The sequence below is a fragment of the Microtus ochrogaster genome, chromosome 18 (assembly GCF_000317375.1).
Source record: "Microtus ochrogaster isolate Prairie Vole_2 chromosome 18, MicOch1.0, whole genome shotgun sequence".
Taxonomy (NCBI): domain Eukaryota; kingdom Metazoa; phylum Chordata; class Mammalia; order Rodentia; family Cricetidae; genus Microtus; species Microtus ochrogaster.
In genome coordinates, this window is record NC_022020.1 from 30,339,180 (window position 1) to 30,352,287 (window position 13,108).

Consider the following 13,108-nt stretch of genomic DNA (forward strand, 5'->3'; position numbering starts at 1 on the left):
ATATATCACAGCACGTGCAGTGGAGAGACGTCCATATATCACAGCACGTGCAGTGGAGAGACGTGCTAACATCACAGCACGTGCAGTGGATCACCTTATTTAAAGCTGTTTCTATTCTCAGACTATCTTTCTTTTTCACAATAAGTATTTGTAACCTACGTATTATATCACACAGCATAAATGGTGCATTTGTAAGAGTTAATTTTTCAGCCAGGATGGAAGGCAGAGGTAGGGGGATCCCTGTGAGTTCAAGGTCAGTTTGATCCAGACCAGCACGGGCTAATCCTGTCTCTATAAAATAAAATGTTCATTTTATTATGCCGTGTACTTACAAATAACTGAGCACTTACAAATGTACCCTCCAAGTTATAATTCAGTGAAGCCAACCATATGTGCTCTCCTCATAATGGAAAACCAATAACTTTCAGTTGGCTTTTGCCATTCTCTTCCTTTTCCATAGTTTACAAATATGGATATGTTCTTCAACAATATATCACTTAGTGTGGCTCACTCACGAATTTTATTAAAGCACAGTATGTTTCATAAAGACTTTTGAAATTTAATCTTCATAATACTCATAAATTTCTTCAACAAAACTTCATATCTCAACAGGTCATTCTTTTCCTGACCCATTATAGTGGTTAATTTCTTTCTTTTTTTTTCTTAAAGAATTATTTATTATGTATACAACATTCTGCCCACACGCCAGAGGAGGGCGCCAGACCTCAGTACAGATGGTAATGAGCCACCATGTGGTTGCTGGGAATTGAACTCAGGACCTCTGGAAGAGCAGGCAATGCTCTTAACCTCTGAGCCATCTCTCCAGCCACAGTGGTTCATTTCTTATTAAACTGATTTAATGTGGACTAAAATTCTAAAACCAAGCAACAGAATAACAAACTGTAGTTTAAGGTATAACAATACTGTATGCTAGCAATTTCTCTTTCACTTTAAATATAGTACACTACATGCATTCCATTGGAGTTTATCTAAGTAGTAAGTAAAGATGATAGTTTTTTTTTTTAAATTAGTAAGCCCTAGAAACATCTACAGTTACACGTTAAGTTTATCAGCTCTTAAAAACCAAGCTAGTCAAGGTTAAGAGCAATGGTTGCTCTTCCAGAGGTCCTGAGTCCAAGTCTCAGCAACCAGATGGTGGCTCACAACCATTTATGAGATCTGGTGCCCTCTTCTAGCCTGCAGGCAAACATGCAGGCAGAACACTGCATACATAATAAATCTATGAAAACAAAACAAAACAAAACAAAACAGCTAGCTTGCCTGGTTAATACTTGGAAGGGCAAAGCCAGGAGTAGTCCTACATGCCTTTAATCCCAGCACTTGGGAGGTCGAGGCAGGGTGAGCTAGAAGTCAACCTGGTCTGCATAGTAAGTTCCAGGACAGCCAGAGCTACATAGAAATACCCTTAAAAAATACTTGGAAGGACAGAAGTATGAAAGAGTCACACCCTGTGAACTCTTATCAACTTTGAGAACTTTACTTAGCCTCTCTATATCTGCTTCACCATCTGCTACATGTAGTTTAATTTAATTTTTTTTTTTTTTACCGGGTTGAAAACAGCTTAGTTAGTTGAGTGCTTGCCCAGAATACACAAAGTGCTGGGTCTGATCCCCAACACCACATAGATCAAGCACGGTGACACATGCCTGTAATCCTAGCACTTAGGAGGAGGCAGAGGATCAAGTCAGGTCATTCTCTGCTACATAGCCAAGTTGGAGACCAGACTGGGATAGTGTGAGACCTTGTCTCAAAAGACAAAAAGAAACCTTCACCTTAAAAAGCTATTAAGGAGCTAAGCAAGGGACTGGAGGTGTTCAGTAGTTAAGAGCATCTGCTGCTCTTCTATAGACCACAGTTTAGCTCACAGCACCTACACAGCAGTTCACAAGCGTATGTAATTCCAGTCAAAGGGATCTATCTGACACTCTCTTCTGAGCTCTGTATGCACCAGGTATCCACATGGTGCACAGACATACATGCAAGCAAAACATCCATAAACATTAAAAAATAACATCAAGTAAACATAATAAAAATTCTTAAGATTCAATGAGACTATCGTATGTTTCCTAGCACACAGTTCACAGTTAGCTACTACCACATACATTCTCTGTGTCCCAAGTGCTGGGATTAAAGGTGTGCACCACCATGCCCTACTTGGACAATGTCAATATATATATAAATATATATGGGTATGCACATTAATTTAACATATTGTAACATTCTTTTCTTTTTTTTTTTTTGTTTTGTTTTTTAAGACTGTGTAGTCCTGGCTGTCCTATAATTCACTCTGTAGATCAAGTTGGCCTCAAACTCAGGGATTCACCTGCCTCTGCCTCTTGAGTGCTGGGTGCTGGGATCAAAGACACGGACACCATGCCCAGCAACTGTAGCATTCTTTTTGAGGACAATTACTTTGCTTTTGTTTTTCCTCCAATAATCACTGTCTACAATTTGCCTCAAATTATCATCTTAGTTTCAAAGCAATATAGTACTTATAAAATAAAATCAACAAATACAGTGACCCTTCAAAATTTTATTCTATATTGGAGGTAATATCAGTAAGAATCTCTCAAAGAAAAAGCTTTCTTTTTATTGGCCAATAAATACAAAACTTCAAAACATTTTCCTTTGTCAAAATGTGAAAAATAATAACTTAAAAAAATCTGCAAGGGGGGAGCTGGAGAGATGGCTCAGAGGTTAAGAGCATTGCCTGCTCTTCCAAACGTCCTGAGTTCAATTCCCAGCAACCACATGGTGGCTCACAACTATCTGTAATGAGGTCTGGTGCCCTCCTCTGGCCTGCACCACAGATAGAATATTGTATACATAATAAATAAATAAATATTTTTAAAAAAAATCTGTAAGGGCTGGTAAGATAGCTCAGCAGACACAGGCTCAAGGTCAATCTTCAGAACCAACATGGTAGCAATCAACTGATTCCTGAAAGTTTTCCTCTGAATAGCATGTATGGACCACACTTGCAAACACACAAAAATAAATGTGGTTTGTTTTTTTATCTTAATGTGAACAAAATCTAAGAATTCCATAGAAAGAGTTCGACTTGAGTACACGGGGGAACCCAGCTCCTCCAGCCCACTACACACAGTGTCTCACTTCCCTCTCCCTGGGCAGATGGGTGTGGGGATCGTCACCAACTCACCTGGTCTGCTTCTGCTTCTCCAAATGAGATGCATTGACTTCAAACACTTTCTCAGCTTCCCATTTCTGCTGGACTTCTTTCTCGATCTTCTTCAAGAAGTCTACTTTGGCTGTTCCTTTCCTTTCCTAGTAAATACAAAAAGAGACAGAATGGCTTGCTTTAAAAGAAATAAGAGCCGGGAAAGCGAGTGCATGCCATAATCCCAGCACCTGGGAGGTGGAAATAAGAGGATCAAAATTCAAGCGCACCCTCAGGCAAACTGTAAGTTTGAGACCAGCCTGGGCTACCTGAGACCCTGTGTGAAAAACCAAGAGGGAAAAAAAGAAGTCAGGCTCACCAAAAAAGAGCTGTTCACTGACAGATCAAATTCTTCAAGCCTACCTTAAAATGTAAATGAACAATATTAAAAATTAGTTACTGAACCCAGCAGGAACGGTGCATTCAGGAGGCAGAGGCAGGCGGATCTCTGTGAGTTTGAGGCCAACCTGGTCAACAAGAGCGAGTTCCAGGACAGGCTTCAAAGCTACAGAGAAACCCTGTCTCGAAAAAAAAAAAAAAAAAAAAAAAAACAAAAAAAACTGAATTCTGAGGCCCTGACATCTGTGCCAGGTTTTGCTCTCAGGAGCTCTCTGGTGCACTGTAGGAGGTTTAAAGCATCTGTAGTTTCTTCTCAGTAGGTACTAATAGGACACACCTGGTTGTGACAATCAGGTCTCCAAACCAGGCCTGGTGGCACAGAACGGTAAACCTAGCTACCTGGGAGGCACAAAGGACAGCAAGTGCCAGCCCTGTGTGGGATGTGGAGCAGGTTCAAGGGCAACGGAGCAACTTACCAAGACTCCATCACAAATTTAAAAAAGTAAGTATCAAGAAAGGGAGAGCTGGAAAATTGGCTCAGAGGTTAAGAGCACGGGATACTCTTCCAGAGGACCTGAGTTCAGTTCCCACCACCACACAGCAGCTCACAACTGTCTGTAACTCCAGTTCCAGGGAGTTCCAGATCCAGCACCTCCTCTGGCCTCCACAGGCGGCAGACAAGCACAATATACAGATACACATACAGGCAAATACATATCTTCACAGTGCTCTGGAGTTCATTTATTTTGCTTTGTGGTTTGGGTTTTCTGTTGTGGTTTTGTTTGAAAACAGGGTGTTGCTACAGCCCTGCCTAGCCTAGAATTCATTATGTAGGCCAGCCTGCTCTCAAACTCAGAAATCTGCCTGCCTCGGAGTGTTGGGATTAAGGAGGTGTAGCACCATAGCCTGCTATTCTGCAGTTATTAGGACACTTTTGTAAACATCATCTCAATTTTACAACCCTGAGAAGCAGGATAAACTGTGACTCCCATTTTCTTTTTTTTTTTTTTTTTTTTTTTTTTTTTTTGGTTTTTCAAGGCAGGGTTTCTCTGTGGCTTTGGAGCCTGTCCTGGAACTAGCTCTGTAGACCAGGCTGGTCTCGAACTCACAGAGATCCGCCTGCCTCTGCCTCCCGAGTGCTGGGATTAAAGGCGTGCGCCACCATCGCCCGGCTTGTGACTCCCATTTTCGAGACAGCAAATCTGAACTTGACAGCAAGCCAGCAAATGGTGAAAACCGACAATACCACCCATCACCTTACTCCAATTTCTGTTTTCCCTTGCTCTGTTGCCCATATCCTGGCTCCACCAGTTCCTAAATACAGAACCAGGGCCTAAATAAGTTCTATCCTGGTTTTCAGTCTGACAGTGCTCCTGATGCTCCCATCTATTTTTGGCACAGGTCTTTTGTAAACCGCAAGGTATTCCATGAATACAAACTATATTACTTACAGATATTTAACCTTGCAGGGTAAGAAACACACACACCACCAGAATAAAACAGAGAAATTAGTCCCTGCCTCTTTTCTTGAGGTTTTTCCTACCTGGCTCTCTCCCTAACACAATTTCTCCCACAGTGATGGGTATGAACAGCCATGGAGGTGGTCACTCCAAAAGATTTTACTACTAACTAGAAACAGTCCTTTCAAGGTGGGTACGCAACACAATGGCAGTTTATTTGCCTAGCGTGTGCAAGGCGCTGGGTTCAATCTCCAATAGCACTTCCACAAAAAGGAGGAGGAAAGAAAAGCCATGATCTGAAGAGCACAGATGAGTTACTTTTATGCCAGATATAATATTGCACCCCTGAAACCCAACCCCCTTTAAAGTAAGAGGCAGAAAGACTCAGAGATAAAGCTATACAGTGAGTTTCAGGGGTCCTGGGCTACATAAGACTAAGACCAACAAGAAAAAGAATTCTAGCGCCAAAAATTCTTCAACCCTATAGTAACCTTCTCCTGATAATGGGGTCCCTTTTCCGCCAACTCTTAGCTTGCCAATCACCCAGTCCCATCTTCTCACTGCCTCTCTGTACCCATCTGTGCTTCTGGTTCTAGCTACTCTGCCATCATTCCAGGTATTACCTGGAAATACCCTGCCCAGTCATCTCTGCTCCTCCACCTGGGAAGCTGAACGTGGCAGGAGGAAAACCCGACTGTCCTTTAACACCTTGTGACTACCAAGCTCAAGAGGCCTCAAGGAATACCTCTAATTCCTGAGAGTCATCGCCCCTCCTGCTAAACTATTTCATTTCGCCCCCAGTACTGGAGACTGAATTAAGGGCCTTGGTCATGCTAGGTTAGGGTTCTACGACTGAACTACTTCCCAGCCCTTTTCACTTTTTATTTTGAGACAGTCTCGCTAAGTTATTCGGGTTGACTTTGAACTTTTTCCACGCCCACGCAAGTCTTTAATTTTCAGTCCTCCTGTCTCGGTCTCCAAAGTAGCTGAGACTACTAGACCTGTGCCTCCGGGTCCAGCTGCTTAATTGTAAAATAAAATATATTTAAAAGTCAGTGCTTCAGAGACACTAAACACATTCTCAGTGAGGTGCCCGAATGTTGGAAACGTTTACATAGTCTTCGCTACCTCTATTTTTACTTAAAACACGACGAAATTCCGTGTTTGTAATTTAAGTAGCCCGCGTAAAGTGAAGACGCTGGCTCAACTAGAGAGAAAAGCAAATGATTCTCCAGGAAATCGTGCCTCCAGCGAGGGAAAGGAGTCTTTCCGAAAAGAGTGTTTCCCTTCCCAGCGACAGGCACATGTGGGGAGCCCCGAATACCCTAACAACTGGGTTTCAGGGCCCAAATCTGAGGATGCTCTTCCCGCCCAAACTCACCGCCATGGTGTCGCCCAAATGACTCAAGATCCAGCACAGCGGTCCCAGTGATATCCTCAGAGAAGTGGCTCCAACTTTTCCCTCCCACTCGGGGAATCCTAGCTTCCCAGGACACCAAAGCACACACTTCACACTTGCTGAGGCAACCGCACAGCTCGCAGAGTACAGCCGGGCGCATCTCGAGGACAGCAGGGAGTTGTAGTTCCCAGACCATGAGTACTGAAGTACAACAGGCGTTCCTGAACTACAATTCCCAAAAGACAACGGGATACCGGAAATCAATCATAGCCATAGGCCCACTCCCAGGTGACACCGGCAGTGATGTCACCCTCATGTTGAACTACAAGATCCGTGATGCAGTTCAGGATGATGGACTGCCGCAAGTGAGCTCTAAAGGAGGTGGAGTTAGAAACGTGAACCCTCTCACCCCGTGGAGCCGTCTGTCTGTCAGGATGCCAGAACGCGGAATTGATTGCTATTCAGTGACTGAGGTGCTAATTATGGCTTGCCACCACGCACAGGTATTTATTAGCACCAGTAGCATTCAACAGCTCAGCTTATAGATGTTTAATAGCACCAAATAATCTGCACCTTTAGGGAAGAGATCAGAAACGCACCTGTTCGCTGAAGCTTGGCTCAGGCCACGCCCAAGCCACATTTCAAGTACTCATCATCTATGACTGCCATATTGGTTGGTGCAAAAATGCTGAAATATTTCCATCAGCACAAAACTATTCTATCGAACAGACCTGATAAGAAATGGCTTTTACTCTTAGAGTTCAGATTTGTTCATATGTTAATCCATTAATCTAGTAAACACTAAGCGTCTACAAAGCACTTTAAGAGGAGCGAATAACTGAGACGTGCTACCAACAGTTCTGAAGAATTTTTTTTCCTAAGTAGTCGTAGACAAACTTTAATGATGGTGTAATACATGCCTGGTGTACGATACAAGTGTAATAAAAAAACATGGTTGGATGAAAGAAAGAAGGAGCCTTAGGCTATGAAGAAGAAAACTCTGGCTTTCTCAGTAAGGGCTGCACACACAAAGGCGTTCACTCCATCACTTTCTGCACCTTCTTCTTTTAACTAGCAACAATTTATAAATCACTTTTTTGTTTGCTTGTATTTTGTTTTTCGGAGACAGGGTTTCACAGTGTAGCCCTGGTTGTCCTGGAACTTGCTTTGTAGACAAAGCTGGTCTCAAACTCACAGAGATCTGCCAGCTTCTGCCTCCCCAATGCTGAGATTAAAGGCGTGCGCCCCCACTGTCCAGCTAGAAATCACTTCTTAACACTATGTCTGGGTTAAATGTCTCCTATATATTCCCTGGAGTGTCTTGTTCTTTCTCTCCCTTTAAATACGTATGTATGTATGTATGTATGTATGTATGTATGTATGTATGTATGTATTTAATCGCCTGTTTATCACCAGACTTCAAGCTTCATGGTAATAGGACTTTGTCTAGCAGTATCTCTAGCACATGGTAGGTGCTTTATAATTTTGGATAAGTGAGAGAATCTCATACTCCACAGCTTTTTAGAACTGGTTATGCTTTCCTGTAACAATTGTGACCTAACCTGAACTATTTGTCCTCACAAATCGCATTGGTAACTGAAATCTTTCATGCAGCAAATACTTACTAAGCACTTGACATGACCCTGACATAGAACTAGAATAGAGCAGAGAACCACAAAACACATAGATGCTGTCTTGTAGCACCTATCATTAATAAGCATGAGACATGAAAGCAGAAAGTAAACAAATGGTTTAGTGAATGCAAACTGTGCAAAACCACCTACATGCCTCCACATTTATTCGTATTTCCTATTCAAATGCCTAAAAATCTATCTTTCTAAAGAGGACTAGGGTTAAGTGCTTACCTAGCATGTGCGCAGTCCCAGTTTGACCCCTGGCTCCACCCAAGAGGACAACAGTCATTTGGATTCATTTCATTCCACTCCATTCATCTAGCATCCTTTATGTACATGATGCTCTCATGCTGGAGAGACACTTAAACAAGATAGAGATAGCTGTGTCTTTCATGGAGAGTAAAGACTAAAAGGAAAAGGCAGGCATCAAACCAGCAGGGGAAATGAGAGCCTGCTCAGGTTTTAAGCAGGGAAGGTACATGGTCCTATTTGTGTGTTACAAAAGAGAAAAACAGAAAAGAATAATAGCGAAGCTGCTACTGTTGTCCAGAAGAGATGGTGTCTTTGACTATGGAAGCGTCTGTTAAGAAGAAGGAAGAAATTAAGAAATAAAGTGTGGAGAGTGGAAGAAGCCCTGAGTGGATGAAGTCCTGAAGTGAATGTGTGTTGTTAGCATGGACGTGGTCACACGGAGGACTTCAACGTCTTAGCCCCACGGAAAAATGTCAGAGCCTCCCCTCCTCCAAACATGAGGCTTAAAGAGATGATAAAGCCTTCCTGTGATGCCTGTGCAGAAAGCATCCATCGTCACTTTCTGCCATAGGTTATTTACGATCTGAAGACAGCTTCCCTGCAGAACCTGTTCCTACCAAGGTTAGCTAAATCTGCCTCCTGTTCAGCTGTGTATAATGATCCTGCCTCCTTGTTCGTCTATATGTAGTGAACATGGTGGGCTACCAGCGTGCTTCAGTCTTTCCAACAGAGGAGTCCAGTCCACTCAATCCCCGCTTTTCCATAAATGTGTGTCTATGTGTTTATTTTTATTTCTTCTTTCCCTGGGTACCCCCAGTCAAGCCAAGTCCCCAGGAGCCAAGCAAGGACTTCCAAAGGGGGGGGGACTCAATGATTAAGAGTATTTGCTACTCTTTATTTATTTTTGTTTTTGTTTATTTGTTTTCTTAAGACAGGGTTCCTCTGTGTAGCCTTGGCTGTCCTGGAACTTGTTCTGTCTACAGACCAGGCTGGTCTCAATCTCATAGAGCTCCTCCTACCTCTACCTTTTGAGCACTGAGATTAAAAGGATGTACCGCCACCACCTGACTTTATTTTTGGGTTTTTTGAGACATGATCTTGCTAGTTAGACCTGGCTGTCCTGGAGCTCAGTATACAGACCAGGTTGGCCTCAAACGTAGAGATCATCCTGTCTATGACTCTGGAGTGCTGGGATTAAAGTGTTTACTACAACACTGAGGCTTTGGGGGGTTCACAGAACACCACGAGTCAGTTCCTAGCACTCACATGATTGCTCACAACTCTCTGTGACTCCAATTCCAGGGGATCTAACACCCTTTTCTGATGTCTGAGGGCACCAGGCATGCACATGGTACACAGGCTTACATACAGGCAAACACCTATGCACATCAAATTTAAAAAAAAAAACAAAGAAAGTTAAAATGTCAGTGAGTAGTAACATGACTTTTTGATTGGGAATTATTGATTCCATGCTAGACCATGTGGTCTACCCTCTATCAGTAAATGAAGTTAGAAAGGTAGAACCGTGGATAAGAGCTACAGCTACAAATCAAACAGATCAACGTCATCATTTCCTGAATGACCTCAGGAAATTCAACTAACTACTCTTTAAAGATAATAATAGCATGTAGCTCATCAGATTGCTAAGAAGATGAAAGAAGTGATGTGTGTATGGACCCTGTTTCTGTATGCATGTGTGTCTGTAAGCATTTTAAAATGCTAGCTATTTCTGGCATTAGGAACACGAGTCTAAAAACATTAGTCCTATTTAATGGGGAAAAGCTTTACCTGTGCTCCTAAGAATCTTTCCCCCAACTTAATTGAGCTGGTTATGATCATATAATTGCGTGGTATACCTTTTTCTGATTGCCAAACCATATACTGCTCATACTTCAAAACTCTGAAAAGAACTCAGTTTCTCCCTGTCTTTCCCTCCTAAACTTACCCCGCTGGTTATTTCATTCAATTTAGTCCACTTTCTAAATTTAGATCCGTAAGGCTATAATTAATTTTGGCTTGTCTTTGAGTCCTTCTGTGTTGTTTTTTTAATGTCTATTTTACCTAACTTCTCTATCTTGAAATGACAAGGGATTGTGAGGGAAAGATTGTACACAGCTCACAGGATAGCTGCCCAGGCACATGGTACTCAGTGAGTATTTCACAATTAGACAGCTTTAGTTTTAAATGGTTTTCTTCTCTTAGATTCATGTTCTACCTTTATCTTTAGACTTCTCCAATTTTAGTACGCTGGCCTCACGAGGCAACCCAGGCTGGCCTCCGGATCACTTTGTAGCCAAGGCTTGCCAAGAAGACATGATTCTCTTGCTTCGACCGTCCAGGGACTAGGATCACAGCTGTGAATCATCACACACAGCTGAACATGTTCTTTTTCATGATCCAGGCAATAAGAAGAAAAATAAAAGAGAAGGAAGAATAATCCTTTTAGGACTCACAAGTTTAGTTGATGACAGCATTATTTTGTGTGCAACTTCCAACACAGCTCATGAGTCAGCTGAGTTTTGGGGGTGTGTACAGTGGTTACATTTATGGGCTTTGGAATCTGGTGCCAAGGTCTGAATTGAGGCTTGTCTATCTCTGTGACTTTAGGCAAGTTCCTTCAACCCAGGACCTCTGAGTCCTCAATGTAAATTGAAGATAATGATCATACTTACTTCCTCAGACTGCTGAGAAAATACGAGCTCGTACCACACGAGTAATATTTACCAATGCCTGGTACGTAGTTAAGTGCTCAAGAAATATGGAGGAGGCAAGCCAGCAAGAACAATAAGTACTACGGAAAGCCGGTTTCATCAGTTATGGAAAACTCTAGACCTGATTGCCACAAGCTGGGGACAGTCATTAGGTTAATGGAGACTGCTTTTTATTTAGACAAATGCAGCTAAGTTAGGAAAATGATCATTCCCAGGCAGAAAAGCTTGTCTACATTTCTTTTGAGGCAGCGATTATCTGTGACGTCTAGGAACTAGGAACTAGTCACTTACGCAGTGACTGCAGACTCAGCATCTGCAAGGTGCGGCTGCCATCTTCAGCATTCCACAGAGCATCGAGAGCTGTGTCACGGGCTCCTCTGGGCCATGTGACACCTGAGTCATTAAACATTGCTTTCCCATCAGATGCAGTGGTCCAGTGTGCCTGTCATCTAGCAAAAAGACTGGAGGAGAAAATGGAGAGTCCTAGGCCAGTCACGGCTACAATGCTAAGACTCAGTGTTAAGATAAAGATAAATCAGTGCATGGTGACACAGGTTTATAAGTTCAACTACTCAGGAGGTCAAGGAGGGAGAATTGCAAATCCAAGGCCTGCCTGGGCTACACAGCAAGTTCAGGACAGTCTTGGCAACTTAGTAAAAGCTTGACTTAATATCTAAATGTTTAAAATGGGTTCAGAGGGGCTGAAGAGATGGCTCAGTGGTTAAGAGCACTGCCTGCTCTTCCAAAGGTCCTGAGTTCAATTCTCAGCAACCACATGGTGGCTCACAACCATCTGTAATGAGGTCTGGTGCCCTCTTCTGGCCTTCAAGCATATACACAGACAGAATATTGTATACATAATAAATAAATATTTAAAATAAAAAAATAAATAAAATGGGTTCAGATATATCTCATAAGTAGCGAGTCCCTAGTTCTGTCTCCAAGACTGGGAAGAAAGGAAAAAAAAAATCACCATTTACCACCTAACAAATGACTCTAAACCTTAATGGTGACAAACCATTTATTATCTCCCAGAGTTCCTGTGGGTCGGGAATTTGGAGCACCTTGTTAGTGTGGATCCTATCATGAGTGCACTGTCAGACGGTGATGAGAAATACAGCTGGGGCAGGAAAGCAGTGGGTTTGCTGTTGTTTGGTTTATGTTTTTAGACAAAATCTTTGTATATAGCTCAGGTTAGCGCAGAGCTTTCCTTCCTCCTCCATCAACCTCCAGAATTCTGGAACGGGCATTTGCCATCATGCCAGCCCTACAAACCACTCTTTAAACCCATTTTTCCCCATCCCAGGCTGGGTGTGTAGGCCAACACTTTGGTGTTAATCTTGACTCACATATGTCTTCTTCTTTTTTCTTTTTTTTTTTTTTTGTGAGACAAGGTTTCTCTCTGTCTCTTTGGAGCCTGTCCTGCTCTGTAGACCTGACTGACCTCGAACTCACAGAGATCTGCCTACCTCTGGCTCCCAAGAGCTGGGATTAAAGGCATACACCGCCACTGCCTGGCTCATATGTGTCTTTTATACCCAAATGAATCTGTCATTGAAACAAATTGACTTTATCTTTAAAATACATCCATAGTCCAACTGCTCACCGTTCACCTAGTACAAACTTCCATTTTCTTTTCTTGCTGACTTCCCTACCCCTACTTCTGCCTTCTGTAGTCTGACAGACATGAAGCAGTCATAGCGACCCTATTTTTTTTTTTATTGATTTCTATTGAGTTCTACATTTTTCTCTGCTCCCCTCCCTGTCTTTCCCCTCCCCTTACACCCTCCCCCAAGGTCCCTATGCTCCCAATTTACTCAGGAGATCTTGTCTTTTTCTACTTCCCATGTAGATTAGATCTATGTAAGTCTCTCTTAGGGTCCTCATTGTTGTCTAGGTTCTCTGGGATTGTGATTTGTGGGGTGGTTTTCTTTGATTTATGTTTAAAAACCACCTATGAGTGAGTACATGTGATAATTGTCTTTCTGTGTCTGGTTTACCTCACTCAAAATGATGTTTTCTAGCTCCATCCATTTTCCTGCAAAATTTAAGATGTTGATTTTTTTTTCTGCTGTGTAGTACTCCATTGTGTAAATGTACCACATTTTCCTTGT

General features: G+C 42.4%; 1 protein-coding gene across 1 annotated transcript in view; it reads right to left on the minus strand.

Moving 5' to 3' along the window:
• Lars (leucyl-tRNA synthetase) overlaps nucleotides 1–6,546 on the minus strand; it is a 56,432-nt gene extending 49,886 nt beyond the window's left edge. The window contains exons 1-2 of the mRNA XM_005356040.2: nucleotides 6,380–6,546; nucleotides 3,182–3,306 (exon numbers count right to left, since the gene is read on the minus strand). Of these exons, the coding sequence (XP_005356097.1) occupies nucleotides 3,182–3,306; nucleotides 6,380–6,385 (131 nt within the window). The 5' untranslated portion in view covers nucleotides 6,386–6,546. The remainder of the gene's footprint in view (nucleotides 1–3,181; nucleotides 3,307–6,379) is intronic.
• Between the last annotated feature and the right edge of the window lie 6,562 nt (nucleotides 6,547–13,108).